The sequence below is a fragment of the Perca fluviatilis genome, chromosome 22, assembly GCF_010015445.1.
Source record: "Perca fluviatilis chromosome 22, GENO_Pfluv_1.0, whole genome shotgun sequence".
Lineage (NCBI taxonomy): Eukaryota > Metazoa > Chordata > Actinopteri > Perciformes > Percidae > Perca > Perca fluviatilis.
Genome location: NC_053133.1, coordinates 12,859,712 through 12,874,124, shown reverse-complemented (window position 1 = coordinate 12,874,124; position 14,413 = coordinate 12,859,712). Strand labels below are relative to the sequence as shown.

The following is a 14,413-nucleotide window of genomic DNA, read 5'->3' as shown; positions in this document are numbered from 1 at the left end:
CAGTGGCGGAGGCATGAAAGATGATAGTCATATGATAAAATAGAGGGTGAGGCAGTTTGCGATGTATCCCCCCCTGGCAAAAATCCTATATCTTATCCAATTACAGAGCCATTACACTCCAGCTCGGCCATGACAGATAACCAGGCCCGTATCAGTGAAAACGTCAATACCTCAAAAACCCGTTGCAGCAAAGCCATTCCCTTGGGGGGATAAAACACTATCAAAAGTGGGAGAGGGAGGAGGGGAGGGTAAGGCATTGGGTTTGGCGGTGGCGAGTGATAGTGATAAGTAAACAGACAGTAAACAGAAAATAAAGATTAAGAAAGCAAGCTGAGTGGACAATGACCAAGGCAGTGTGAGGATATGAACGAGATCGGAGGATGGGGTGTCGGAAAGTATAAAGAGAAGGTATGTGTTGAGGAGGTGACAGGCGAAGGGTAGTTTCAGAAAAATGGAGAGAGGGCGAGCAAGAGAGATTGGTTGATGTGAGGAGAAGAGGGAGGGATGTTATGGCTCTGGTACTGGGGAGGCCAGAGATGAGATAGAATGTGGATGGGATGAAAAAAGGACAGAAAGGAAGCAATGTAGTTACTGTATGGTAAAGAAGGTGATAGTGATAGATGAGGCCAAAAGTGAACAGGGGAGGACGACAGAGCAGAGGTAAAAGGATGAGTTTCCCTTGGGAGAAAGAGATAAACTGAACTCGTTCAACACTGGAATGGGGATGATACCAACGGAGAATTAGACTGCAGGTGGGTTTAAATGACACGATACAGGAAACAACGATTAGGAAAGTTCTGGGTAGAGTTCAGGACAATAGAAAAAAGTGAGAGAGGAACAGTTAGAATATATGTGAAATGTAGGGGGCCATTAATGCACATTCCTCAATAATAGTGGTATATGCTGAAATATTTCAGTTTCAATTTATTTGAAAGTAAAGCCAAGATCTTTGGCTCTATTTCTGTATCTTCTAACACTCTACTCTACTGGTTCAACTTTTTTGACGGACAACTCTGGCTTTCTTTTGACAGAGCCCAACTTCAAAGTCTCAATGAAATGAATGAGGAGACTGTGTTTTTGAAAAAGTGCCCCCGTCGGTCTGAACATGGCTTAAAGGGGTGAAAGAAAGGACACGGTAGTGGTTGGGGAAAAGGGGTTTAAAAGGACGGATGGAGTGGAAGGCATGTTAGGGTTACAGGGTTACCAGAAGCAACAGATGGGAATGAGAAAGAGACAGATAGATTGAAATGTCCAGAGAGATGTAAAGGTTCAAAAGATCGTGAAAGTGATGGCAAGCATTTGGGACAGATGGACTAAAAAAAGCAATGAGAGAAGAGTGCGCTAAAGAGCTCGATGTCAGAGGTCGGAGGAGGAACAAGAGACACGAATAAAGGATGGGAGGGAGCAAAAAAAAAAAAAAGAAGGGGCCAGAGACGTGAGATGGGCAAATGCTGTTATAGATTGGAGAGGAAGGGGGAGGGCTGGAAAAAGAAGAAAAGGTGAGAGGGGAGGATGGGGCAGCTTGACAGAGGTTAGGAGTGGGGTGAAGAGCGATATATAAGAAAAAGCACAGCGGTGCAGTGAAAGGCGAAAGCCGGAGGGAGAAGGGGGAGAAGAGAGAAGAGGGTGTGGAGAATGAGGAGGCTGGCGGTGGGGGAATGGATGGTAAGAGAGCGAGTTAGAGCGAACAGGAGCATCAGCAAAGGCAAAAAGGAGGGGGAAAATGGGAGGAGAAAGGGGAGGGTAGGGGTGGAGTGTCGGGGGACTGTCACCGTTCTCTCACCTGTCACACACAGATGTTCGGGGAGGAGAGGAGGAACAGGATGGGGGGGGGGGGGGAACAGAGAAGGTCAAAGAAGCCACCTTTGAGGAAGAGATGAGGTAAAGGAGAAAACAAGTACCACTGAGAAAAAAATAGGGAGATAGAGCTCGGGACAAAAGATGGAGAATTAGTACATTACAAAAGGAAGCCAGAGTGAAAAATGCTTTGAAAGCAACACAGGCTCAAACTAGAGGATTTATCTCCACTGAAGCTGATAAAAGTCTTGAAAGTGCTGCTGATACCAGGTTACTTCCTGGATAATAGAGCATGTCTGTGTGTGGTTTTTTTAACATAAAAAAAATAAGAAATGTATCATTGAATAAGATGGTGCTGGTTTATTGATTAGTCTGCAACAATTTTGATAACTGATTGTTTCCGTCTGTAATCAACCACAGGTAGCACACATTCTCTGCTTTAGCTTCTTAATGTGAGGACTTTGTGCTTTCATATGAAAAAAGCACCTTGGCTTCTGTGATTTCATGGGTATTTTTCACCATTTGTTTTATGTTTTAAACAAATAATGGATGAATACAAAATTACATTAATTGATAAAATCATCTGTCAGACAGATCGAACATCCTTTAATGAACATAGAAAAGGCAGAAAATCCAATCCGATTTTTCCACACAAGGGAAATTCACTGGTATTGATGATATACCTTGGCAATTTATCAGCCTATTCTGCAATGGCTAATGACTTAAAATCTGTCTGTAAGAAAAACCTCTATCCCCTATGGCTACTCTACAATATATCCTGATAATGCATTTATATTGGGACCAGTTCCTGTGGCAACACAGACACTGACATTTTGAACAAGCAGCATGTCAGAAATCAGATAAATCTGCTACCTAAAAGCTACCCCGGTGAAAATGTTCCTGTGCGGTGCCCTTCACAGGTCAGCAGCACCGGCCAAATGGAATTCACACCGAGAGGATCCTTCTGAGATAAAAGGAGCCAACCGAGGACGAAAAACATGGCTGGAGTTTCTCCAAGCTTGCAAAACAAGGTTTGAACTATCTGTGATGACACAGATAACCCTGCAGTGGTAGCACAGTTCGAGTGTGTGTTCTAGGGGAATCGTACTGATATCAGTACTGATTAGGATAACAAATATTCTCACACACAAGCATAACAGTGCATATAAATGTATTTGTGTATTAACATGCACACACACACACACACACACACGTAAAACAAAAGTTTGTATCAATTGTATCAACTGTTGGCATAAAAGCAGTTTCTGTAGGCTGCAAACAAAGTGACCATACAAAGACAGTTATTGTCCATTTTTCACCAAAACCAATAACAATGAACATTTAGTAAAAGCCACTAAAAAGTAAATTGATGGGGGGCATGTATGGATGTACAGCAATGTGCTGACTAAGGAAAGGCAGGGGAACATAATGGAAAGAAAATCAAACCAGAAAGTGCCCTCTGGGAGCCATTACCAAAAATGGCTGCCTTTTGAAACTATCAACTAATGTGTGTATATTTGTCTTGTATCACAACTCACACACATCAGTTCACACTGTTCAAGTAACCCTCGGGTATGAGACATTAGACCAGACCACACATACAAGTGAAAGTATGAAAGCTCCCTTTGGCTGCTTTGAACTTGAACCAACCAGCAGTCATTTTTCTCCTCTGTTCATCTCTTCTTAGACTGTCAAGTTGACTCCATCCTGTATTTTTTTTTTATTTTTTTATATAGATGATAAGAGCTCACCTAACTGGACAAGTCACAATGGGGAGTGAATGTGAACACATACATACAGTATAGTCTGTATAATCCAGAAAAAGTAAAAATGTGAAAAAAATGTAAACTGGAGTGTGACCGTCTGTACATGTATGTGTGTGTAATGATACAAAACATACTTTTAACTTTTATGGCCCAGCTGGGAAAAATTGGAGCTTTAATTCTACTGCCTGACTGGGTAAATGGCTTTTACAGAACTGAGGTTAGAAAATGAGAGAAAAGAGTGAACGGAGGGGAAAAGCAGAAAGAGCAAGTGAGCAAGATAGAACAACAGCAGGAACAAAAGAGAAAGTGAACAAGTGAAAAATGTGTGAGAGAGTACAAAAAGGAGATTTTTAAGAACACAGAAGGAAAGACCAGAGTTCTGAGCATGAGTAACGGAGACACAGTGTGATTCTGGACAGGTGACAGGCAGTTGGTGACAGACATGACACACAAACAAAAGTGAAGGCGAAGCAGAGCATCAAACAAGAGAACATCTCTCCTCTGTCTTTCTGTCAGTGTGGGAGAGTGTGTGGGTGGCCGCGTGGTACACATTACAGAATTTGTTCTGCACACATGGGTCTGTGATCCTGTGTCTGCACACACTTTCATTATGTTAGTGTTCCAGCACCCGAGAGAACATGTAAGAGTATGTTTATCAAAGTTGCTGCTTTTCATAACAACCACATTAACAGGAAGTAAAATATCTTAATTAATTAAGATGCTAGGCTGTCGGAAAAAGGGAGCAGAGAGAAAACAGCTGGTTAGCCCTCTGCTTGTACTTCATCTTTCTGTCATGGAGCAAAGGGAGCGGATGAAGACAGAGTAATTTAATTAGGAGCGGACCGCCATTATCGATGGATGACTGCAACGACTAGAGACATCAAACAACTTTGCCAGATGACAGAGAGTGAAAAGCAATGGGTGGAAAGGGAGGGTGGAAACTGGTTAATTGTGCAGCAAGGCAGAGCACAGTTGTACTGCAGTACTGTGACATCCTTTGTTTGACTGAGGAGGGATAAAGTGCAACTTTTTAAAACTTTGGCTAAACTTTGGAAAATGTATTTCAGGGTGGGAATGTGAGTGAAGAAAAAAAAAGATAATGAGGTCTGCAAAGAAAGAGGGGACAGGCTGAGAAAATGGAGTGTGGGATTGAGAATGTTACTGTAGAAAATAGAAAGTGTATGGAGGGAAAATGAGATGGAGAGGAAGAAAGGGAAGACAATGATTTGATGGGAGGGCAGAAAGAAACTAGACAGAGAAGAGAGAAACACATTAAGAGGGATAAGAAAGAGAGAGAGAGAGAGAAAGAGAGAGAAAGAGAAGAGAAGAAAAGAAAATGGAATATAAAGATCAGTGGCCACGTGTTAGTGATTAGAGTCCCTAACCAATCCACCCATTTCTCTATTATTTTCTTCACACACAAAAGGTATTCATTGTTCTCCTGTGTGCTTGGCTCTGTCCAAAGCCCACGTCACTTTATGACATGTTTTCTATAAAATAAGGCTATGTCAAAATAACCCATTACTAGGTGCAGTTTCCATGGTGGCAGAAATAATACAATGCACCCACATGGCAATTTGATTAATATTTTTTTTGACTTCTGAGATCTGAGATCCCTCTGCAGAATTTGATGTAGAATTTCAGTATTTACACTATCTTGGTTCAAATTGTCTTCCATACACACTTATGGCTTTAACATTGTTCCTTTTGTCCAATTCTGTCTGTTTTCACTCTTTCCCGAGAACCCTTCTTTCACCTCCCCATGTATTCCAATCCTCCCTCACCTCCTCTCTGTACATCTTCACGCCTCCTTTCACCCTATCCATGCTTCTTCTATTTTAACCTATATCCACAGGGCAACTGTCTTCAGCTAGCACCAATGAACACAGCCTTGTGTGGGATGCAGATCACAGCTCATGTGGTTGCTATGTCACTATTGAAAAGCTATATGGAGCTCATCGCTCTTGTATTAAAAGCTAATGCAGAGTTTTTCAAACCTTTTCCTACCACATGATTCTGTTTTTACGTGAAAAAATGCCCATGGTCCAAGAGTTGTAAAAGTCTCATGTCAATTTAAGTGTGGCATAATTTTAGAATCTGTTGTTGAAGTGGCATTCCACCATTTATACCTGTCAAAGTCAATTTACTAGTCACAGGAAGTGTTACTCAGCCCATGAAAACACTTGTATAATGTCCTCTGTGGCTCTGGAGGAGATTTGCCAAGTCTAAGAAATTACTGACCTCACAATCTTGGCTCCGGTTTTAGACACAATTTTACTGTTATATCATGTATAAAATCTTTCTCCAGATCAACACAGTGCAAAGACTTACTTTTTTTGTTTAGAAGCAGAGAAATGCCCTGTTTCAACAAGGTCCTCTAACAATTGTAGGCCATCCAGAAACTTTTTAATCCATCATGGAATTACAGTGGTGTCTTTGTAAAATAAATAAATAAATAAATATTAATTCAAAAATCAACTCACCTAATCTCAGCTTTGCTCCGCGACCAAGGCTTTCACTGTGTTTTTAGCTTTTTAGCTAACAGCTGGACCTTTACAACAAGTGCTTCCAGAAGCTTAGTAATAAGTCCTGAAACTTCAGTGGGTTTACTGGCTATTTTCTGTATTTACTCATCTTTTTGTATGAAAAACGATGTACTCACATTAGCCGGGTGCCATTTTGGTTGGTGATGCTTTGACTGACAGCTGTGTCGACCAATCACATTAAGTCATATCAGGAAAGAGCTTGCTCAGCGAATAGAGATCCCAGACAGGAGGACCTTGTTTACTGTGTGTATGTGTATGCATGTGTGTGTACTGTGTACAGGAGATAAAGGGTCTTATTTTCATACATCAAGGAGAAAGAATAATTTCTGAGACACTTGAGCATGACCCAAAAAATTCTCCTAATTTCATGACCAGATGCTGCTGCATGAAAGGTGCAAATATGGCACAGCTTCAAAAGGAGATAAGCAGGAACACATCGCTAGGTGTGCTGGCAGGAGTCCCATTCAATGACATCCTCTCATGTAAGGCTTTTTAAAAGCACTTCACTACCTTACGGTCCTGACCGCATCACTGTCAGTGATGTGCCAATAATTACATTAGATCACACCCTCTAGTCTAATATTGATTATATATACAGCTATTACCAACAAAATAAAATATATAATCAAACTGTATTCATATTGTGAGGCAATTTGCTTACAAAAACAAAACAAAAAATTTCTACTCCCTTCTGAGTCAACCTCATCCAGCCAATTGTAGCTAATGTTATCTTTTCAGAGATCATAGCTTTCCCCAAACTGAATAAATACCGAACATATAAACATTTTTGTTTCCCCTGATTGCCAAGACTTGGGATAACAGTTTTCAAAAGCCAAAAGACTTAATTATTATTGTTATCTGTGTGATTTCAATATATTTCTGTGAAATTAAATTTCGGTTTAGTCTTTTCTTTTGTCTTTATAGTCTTATAGCAATGTATACATTCATATGACATCCCTGCAGCATATACATCCTGATAGCCCAGGTTGTCCTGAAAAATGATGTCAATAACGTGAATGTGCATAACAGGGTTGAGGTTATACAAGCATTATTACACAAGGAGACCAGGCGAGGGGTGGGAGAATGTACATTTGAGGGAGAGTAGAAGAAGAGGACTGATGGTGAGAGGTAGGGAAGAGAAAGGAAGAGAGAAAAGGATGAGCAGGGGTCATGGTGGCATGCAGGAAGGATTGAATGGAAGTGATGGAAAGGGGAGATAAAGAAAGAAAGAAAGAGAGGGAACAGGTGCATGGAGGGAGAGATAAAAAAAGAAGAAATCCAGGACGAAGTTAGGGGGGAAAAGGGGAGATCGAGAAGGATGGTGAGAATTTAAAAAAAAAAAAAAAAAAAAAGAAAAAAAAAAAAAAAAAAAAAAAAACAAAAAAAAAAAAAAAAAGTTTTTTTTTTTTTTTTAAAGCCCAGAGGTAGAAGTTGTCCCTGCTTGATTTATCCTACTACTATAATAATAATATTGCTCTCTTAAAAAACTGTTACGCATACAGTATCAAACACACACATACATGGATGGAAAGCCCAGCGTGTGTGTGTGTGTGTGTGTGTGTGTGTGTGTGTGTGTGTGTGTGTGTGTGTGTGTGTGTGTGTGTGTGTGTGTGTGTGTGACAGCAGTCAGTAGGGTAGGGACTAGAGGCCTGGTGACTGGCTGGCACACACCAGACAGCTGCCTTCCGGAAAATCATTATGGCATCATTTTACCTCTCTCGCTCACTCTTTCTCACACACACACACACACACACACACACACACACACACACACACACACACACACACACACACACACACACACACACACACACACACACACACACACACACACATATGCCTATAGGCTAAAACTCTAATAGCTGTCAGCATTCACAAAACAAGCTTAATATGAGTGGTGTGTCCCATTGATTTTATGCCTCCCCTGTTCCATAGCACTGGGAGATTGGAGTAGATTGGCTTATCAGCACACACTCATGCCACTGACGGCACATTCGGCTTCCAAATGTAGCTGCTTGGAGGGACCCCTCCTTATAGTATGATTGTATGGGCATGGGTCTGTGATCCAGTGTTTTTGTAAATGTATATATCTGAATGCGAGTGGTTCCATGTCGCTGTAAGTGCAGGGTGCACACCTGCTTATATTTTGAGATGCTTGTGTTTCTGTGAAAGTATGGCCATTTAATGTGTGTTTTTTCATGCCTTAGAGTGTTTCTGTGTACATGTGTCATTTGCAAGCTTGATTGGCTATTAATTTCTACTTTAGTGTTTTGTGTGTCTGCAAATGTCCCAATGATACGTTTGTTTGATTTTGTATATTATATTCATATGTGATTGTGTGTGCATTTCTGCTCCACACTGTTTGTGTTTTCTGTTTTGAAGTGACAAGAAATAATAATGCTGATTTCAATTATGAGAAGCATCTTCCTTCACAGCCAATATAATGAGATTTGGTTTTAAGAAAAGAATCAAAAGTGGATTTCATGACACATTTCTAAGGAGAAGTAATTCTTCAGAAGTAAATAAAATCTTCCCTTCCTGCAGAACTTCTCTAATTATATATTCTACCCTTGTCATATGCTGTATTCTAACGAGGTGATGACCTCATCATCCAAACACAGTGTCATTCTCTAGAGGATACCAAGACATAGAGGATGAGATGAAACTTTATATCCTTTTCCCTTATTCCCCCTGATAGTTTGACACTTGTCTCAGTACAGTATGTATCCATTTTGGGACACGTATGTCAACATCTGAAAGAGTTTATTACATGGTCCTGGCTGTCATGTTCTGTCAATTGGATCTCTGAAATTTGCAGATGTGTGAGAAGTAGATCTCACTAGAACATGTTGGGCTCCTAATTACAAGCCAAAATTGTTAGGAAATGAAAGAGGGAGATAGCTGAGAATATTTATTTTTTTAGCAGTAAGATTATTCACTGCTTCACAGTACAGAAAGAGTACAATGTCAATGGATACAATCATTGTATTTTTTAGATTTTGCCTGGAGGTTAGCCACCTAAACAAGTCACTTAGTCTGGGTAGTTCATTTTGTAATTCTTTCTGAAAAGTGACAAATCTGTTTTGGGGTCAGAAAATGTCTCTTTTTTTATCTACACACCAGCAAATCGATCTGCCTTATTCAGAAGCAACCTGAGCTCACAGAATTCCATGAAATGAACACAGATCGCCAAAAATTCCATGATGGGCCCACGGAAGAATTCTGTGAAATGAACACGGCCCCTTAAGTTAAGGAAAAGATCGTGAGTGGACTTACGTTTCCATGACACGTGGGACAACAACAGGACGGTTGGGTTTAGGAAAAGAAGAACGGAAGGCGGGACAACAATGGGATGGTTGGGTTTAGTAAAAGAAGAAAGCAACGGTTGGGTTTAGGAAATGTTACACGCGGGACATGATTCCCGGTCTTCTGGGTGAAAGTCCTGTGTCTGACCCCTCCACTACACCAACCAACTTCCCTATGTGGATTTTCGGGCTTTCATACTAGTCGCTACCGTAGTCGCTCCTAATGCTACGTCATTTTCTCATTGACTTTACATTGGCATTGTTTTCCGTGGTGGCCACACCAAATTTTCACACATTCCGTGCCACCACCACGTAATGTGGTGTTAACAGTTCGTGATAATTTACAGAATTCTGTGAGCCCAGATTGTCAGAAGTGCTCACACCATGAAACTGGTCCAAACGGATGTAGCTGTTTTAGAAATAAGTATTTTGAGTGACAGCTTTATTGCATTCATAGAATGGAAATAAGATGCTAGAGTAAAAGACTTATTTAGACCAAGTCCATTTAACACTGTATATATGGGTTATTGTAGCTTTTCTGTACAACATCAATCCCTAAGGAACAGGATTTCTATGCTTTAAACATGAAATGCTCCCCAGGGATCTCCATCCTAAATGAGATTTAATAAATGAAAGCATGTAGGGAGAGAATGCACAACCGGTACATATACACTCATCCATTACGGCTGTCATTCACAGGTCGGTCTTTATTTCTTTTCATCTTCTCTGCCTTCTTTTTCTCTTGTTGGTGGGTGGCATTGTTAAAGGAGCAGCAGGGCTGTCCTCTCCCACCAATAATTATATTGGTATGCTTAAACACACCAGATTACCTTGCGTTTATTTGCCAGCTCTGAGCCGTTGGCTCAGCTGTAGTGTGACTGCATTAGATGGAAAGGTATGAATTATTAATTGTATAAACATAGACGGGTGTAATTGTCTGGCCATATCTCTCTCTGCTGTGGACTTATGTGGAAATGAGCTCTAGTCTGAGTCACTGAGATAATGACTGTAGTTGAGAAAGGGAAGAGAGACATATAGAGAAGAAGTAAAAGGAAATAGAGAGAGAGAGAAAAGGAAGGGGGACGAGAGCAGCTGTGCAGCACTATGAAGCGTGTCACTATGAAGGCTTGGACATTTACCTCTCAATGGTTATCTGTAAAATCATTCATAAGAATGTATGTACATGTACCTGACTTAGTCTACGGCATGTGTGTACTGTATGTACATCCCTCTATGCACAGCAATCATTTGTGTGTGTGAGTGCATGCACATCAGCATCTTTTTTTTTCTGTTTATGTTTGTGCATGTGTGTGTCTACCTCCTCTCCTGTTGAGCTTGGCATATCCGGGTGCATATCCGTTGGAGAAGACAGATGAGCTGGTGAAGGCTGTGTGAGGCAGAGGAGATGCTAGAGCCTCATCACACTTCTCTGTGGAGAGAGAAAGAATATGAAGACATAGGCAGAGAGAAATAGGAGAGACAGAGTAGGAGAGAGGGAAAATGGATAGAGGAAGGAGAGAAGAAAAAGAGAAAACATGAGCATATTTCACATTAATGCATCAACGCTAAACATGCATCAATCTAACTCCAAGGAGTGGTTGAAGTAGTTCTAAATCACAACATTGTTATTTAAATGTGAAATAAATGATTTCTCGGATAAGATGTTCATAACTCAATTTGAGTACTCAGGTTTCACTCAGTGCATTGCCAAAAAAAGAGACTTGCTCACAAGAGTAGAAACATGGGTCCAGCTGGACATTGAGGGAAGTCAGGTCAGTCAGACTTAAACCACAGGGGCATTCAAAACATTGTTGACTTCACTGGCGATCTCAAGAGCATACTGCAAAATATCCACTACAACATGCAATCTGGCCTTGTAACCAGATACAGATGCATAATTGATTTAGAAAAGAGGAAAAAAAAAGAAACACATATGTTAAATAAGTTCCACCCAGGATTGCTCTATTCCCAGTAGATCAGAATCTGCACAATCAGACCTAACAATCACGGCTCTGATCTGTCTTATTCTGCCTTAATTATGCTGCCATAATTATGCAGATGACACCGATTTATATAACGATATCACCAGGTGACTGTGGTCCCTTACAAGCAATGAGTACGAATCAATGATTGGATGTGCCAACGTATTCTTCAGTTAAACAAAGGTAAACTGAAATGATTGCCTTTAGACAAACATGCATTTATTTTCAGCAGGCTTGACTACTGTAATGCAGTCTTCACAGGATCCTCTAAAAAAATCCCTATGAGTCTTTAAACAAGGGGAGTGGATCACCTCACTCCCGTTATCAGATCTTTACACTGGTCTTCTGTGTGGCAAATATAGACTTATAAATTCTATTGTTGCTTTATAAAGCACTTAATGGTATAGGGCTAAAATACATTTCTGATCTGCTTCTCCGTTATGAGCCTGGGACAGGTCTGCTTACTGTCCCCAGAGTCAAAACACAACATGGAGAAGCACAGTTCAGTTGTTTTGCGGGACATATCTGGAACAAACTCCGAAAAAACTTAGTCTGCTCAGACTCTCAGTTCTTTTAAATCAGGGCTTCAGACTTTTCTGTTTGCCACGGCCTTTTATTAAGTTAATTATCTTCTTCTTGCACTGTAGTTGCATTTATTTATTCTACTGTTTGATTTGTCTTATTCTATTTTAGCTTATTTCAATCTTACACTCATTTTGTTTTATTCCAGATAAATTCCACTAATGTCTTTTTATATTATCTTTTTAAATTGCACTGCATTCATGTCTTGTCTTTATGCCTCTACGTCTTATGCAAAACACTTTGTTGTTGAAAGGGGATATTTACTTGCCCATGTCTAAATTCCTGAAAAAGTGAACTTCTATTTGAAAAAGGGATATCAGGAATAAATATGAAGATAATTTAAAAAAATATTTTTGTGCAGACAGATTTTATAAAAGAAAAATGTGAGTATAGTATACTAACAGCAGGTAAATAGTGAACACTAATGCCCTCAATTGTCTTTTGATGTTTGGGACACTTAGAGGTATATATCATGGCCATATGTGATACGAGCACAACTGTGACTTTGTTATTAAGATGAGGATACCAAAGCACTTCTTCTTTCTGTGTAAAGATTGCTCATGCTGTCCTGTTTCTTCTTCAACTCCTGTAGTACTGGTGGATGGATGGTGGTTCCATCAATCTCATGCTAGAATGTTAAATGTTGGTTGTACAGTATAATGCAAGTTTAAGATACTCATTTGTGTATATCATTCATTACTTTAAAAAGAGTTTGAACATTTTAATGGAAAATACAGCAGCTTTACAATGGCCATCTCTGCAGCACATTACGCTGAATGTAATGTAAACATGCCAGCGTGAGTCTAGATATAGCACCTAGCAGAATGAACTGTGGTTCCAATGACCTGGAGCAGCCATGAAAATAAGTAGAAAGACCAGCGCTGTAGTGCTGCTCAGTCCAAGCTGATCTCACAGTCAGCATACAACTCCTGGCACTCTCAAAAGAAATCCAAGAAAGTGACTACAGCAGTATATATGTATTAGACACACCAAAGCAGCAAAAATCAAACACAACACACACACACACACACACACAGAGTCATGAAGTAATTTCCTTGCACCCTCTCAATTCACCCATTTCACTCACTCATGCACAAACACACTCACCTTTTTCCAGTACATAAGGTTTCACAGAGAGAGAAATTGTGAATGGTCTGTCAGGCCAGGCAGAGGCAGTCAATAGCTCTCTGCCATGTCCCACCGTGTAAGTGTGTGTATGTGTGTGTGTGTGTGTGTGTGTGTGTGTGTGTGTGTGTGAAGGAGAGTCAGATCTAGAAGAAAGAGAAGTGTTTGTGCTTGTGTGCATGTGCGTGTACAATGTGTGTGTGTGTGTGTGTGTGTGTATACAGTACACAGGGTGAAAGTCAAAGACATGTTTCCTTCTTGGGCTGTTCGCTTGTTGGACTTATTACTTTGTGCCTGTTTTGACAAGAGATTCCCAGCCTTATACACAGGTTCTCCTTTATAAACACACACAAAAAGTAATGAGGTCTCTGGCACATTGACCTTGCACTGGCGTAGTAGTACGCCAGTACTAGCAAGCATTAGGTAACTGCCTCACCACCACAGCCACGTGCAAAAAACAACTGTACTTGAATCCACTTGGACTGTGTCATAGAGCATGTGTGTATATTTGGGCATATGAGGGGTTATATTCAAACCTTTGCAAGTGCTCCTTGCAAAAAGAGACATCTGCTTGTTATGGGATAAGGTGGCCTGGCTCTCTTCTCTGTTATGCACCAAGTAGATCCGACCAGGCAATCGGATTGGTCAACCTGACATTTAGAACGTGCTCAAATCAGCATGATAGCACATCCAGAGCTGTTTAAGGACACAATGCTCATCACTAAAATATAATTCCATCATTTCCATGTCAACATTCCAGAGTTGAATCAAAAACTTTTGAGACATTGTTATTTATGAAAATAAATGTTTGGATCACAGCAGTTGTGCCAGTAAGTCGGTGACACAGCGCTATGTTTGAAATAGCCTACATGTGAAGTTCAGGGACATAGTAGCTAGCAATCTATCCATGGAAAAGATAACTGAGTTACAACACAATTGAGCTAGCAAAGCAGCTTTGTGTTTACATGTGTGGTATTTATTCAATTTGAGAAATTCCACGATATCTACAAAGCTAACGTTAGCTCTAGTTGGCTGGTGGACTAAACAGGGACCAGAAATCGTCTCTGTTGCTTGAAGTTCGCGGACGTATTGTAGCTAAATCTATCAATGGAAAAAATACTTTTTTCAGCAATATATTAGTTAGAACACGATTGAGCTAGCAAAGCAGTTTAGTGTTTATATGTGCGGTATTTATTCAGTTTGGGAAAACTTACGATCTCTACAAAGCTAACATTAGCTCAAATTGGCTGGCTGAGGTTGACTCAGCAGGGAGTAGAAATCCTCTGTTTTTTATTTTTGTAAGCAAATTG

At 40.3% G+C, this 14,413-nt stretch overlaps 1 protein-coding gene across 2 annotated transcripts in view; it reads right to left on the bottom strand.

The window, feature by feature from the left end:
- The window catches only part of cntnap2a (contactin associated protein 2a), a 404,761-nt gene that overhangs the window by 214,742 nt on the left and 175,606 nt on the right, over nt 1-14,413 (bottom strand). For both annotated transcript variants that reach the window (XM_039790455.1, XM_039790456.1), the window contains exon 2: nt 10,733-10,843. In XM_039790455.1, coding sequence (XP_039646389.1) covers nt 10,733-10,843 — 111 coding nt within the window. The remainder of the gene's footprint in view (nt 1-10,732; nt 10,844-14,413) is intronic.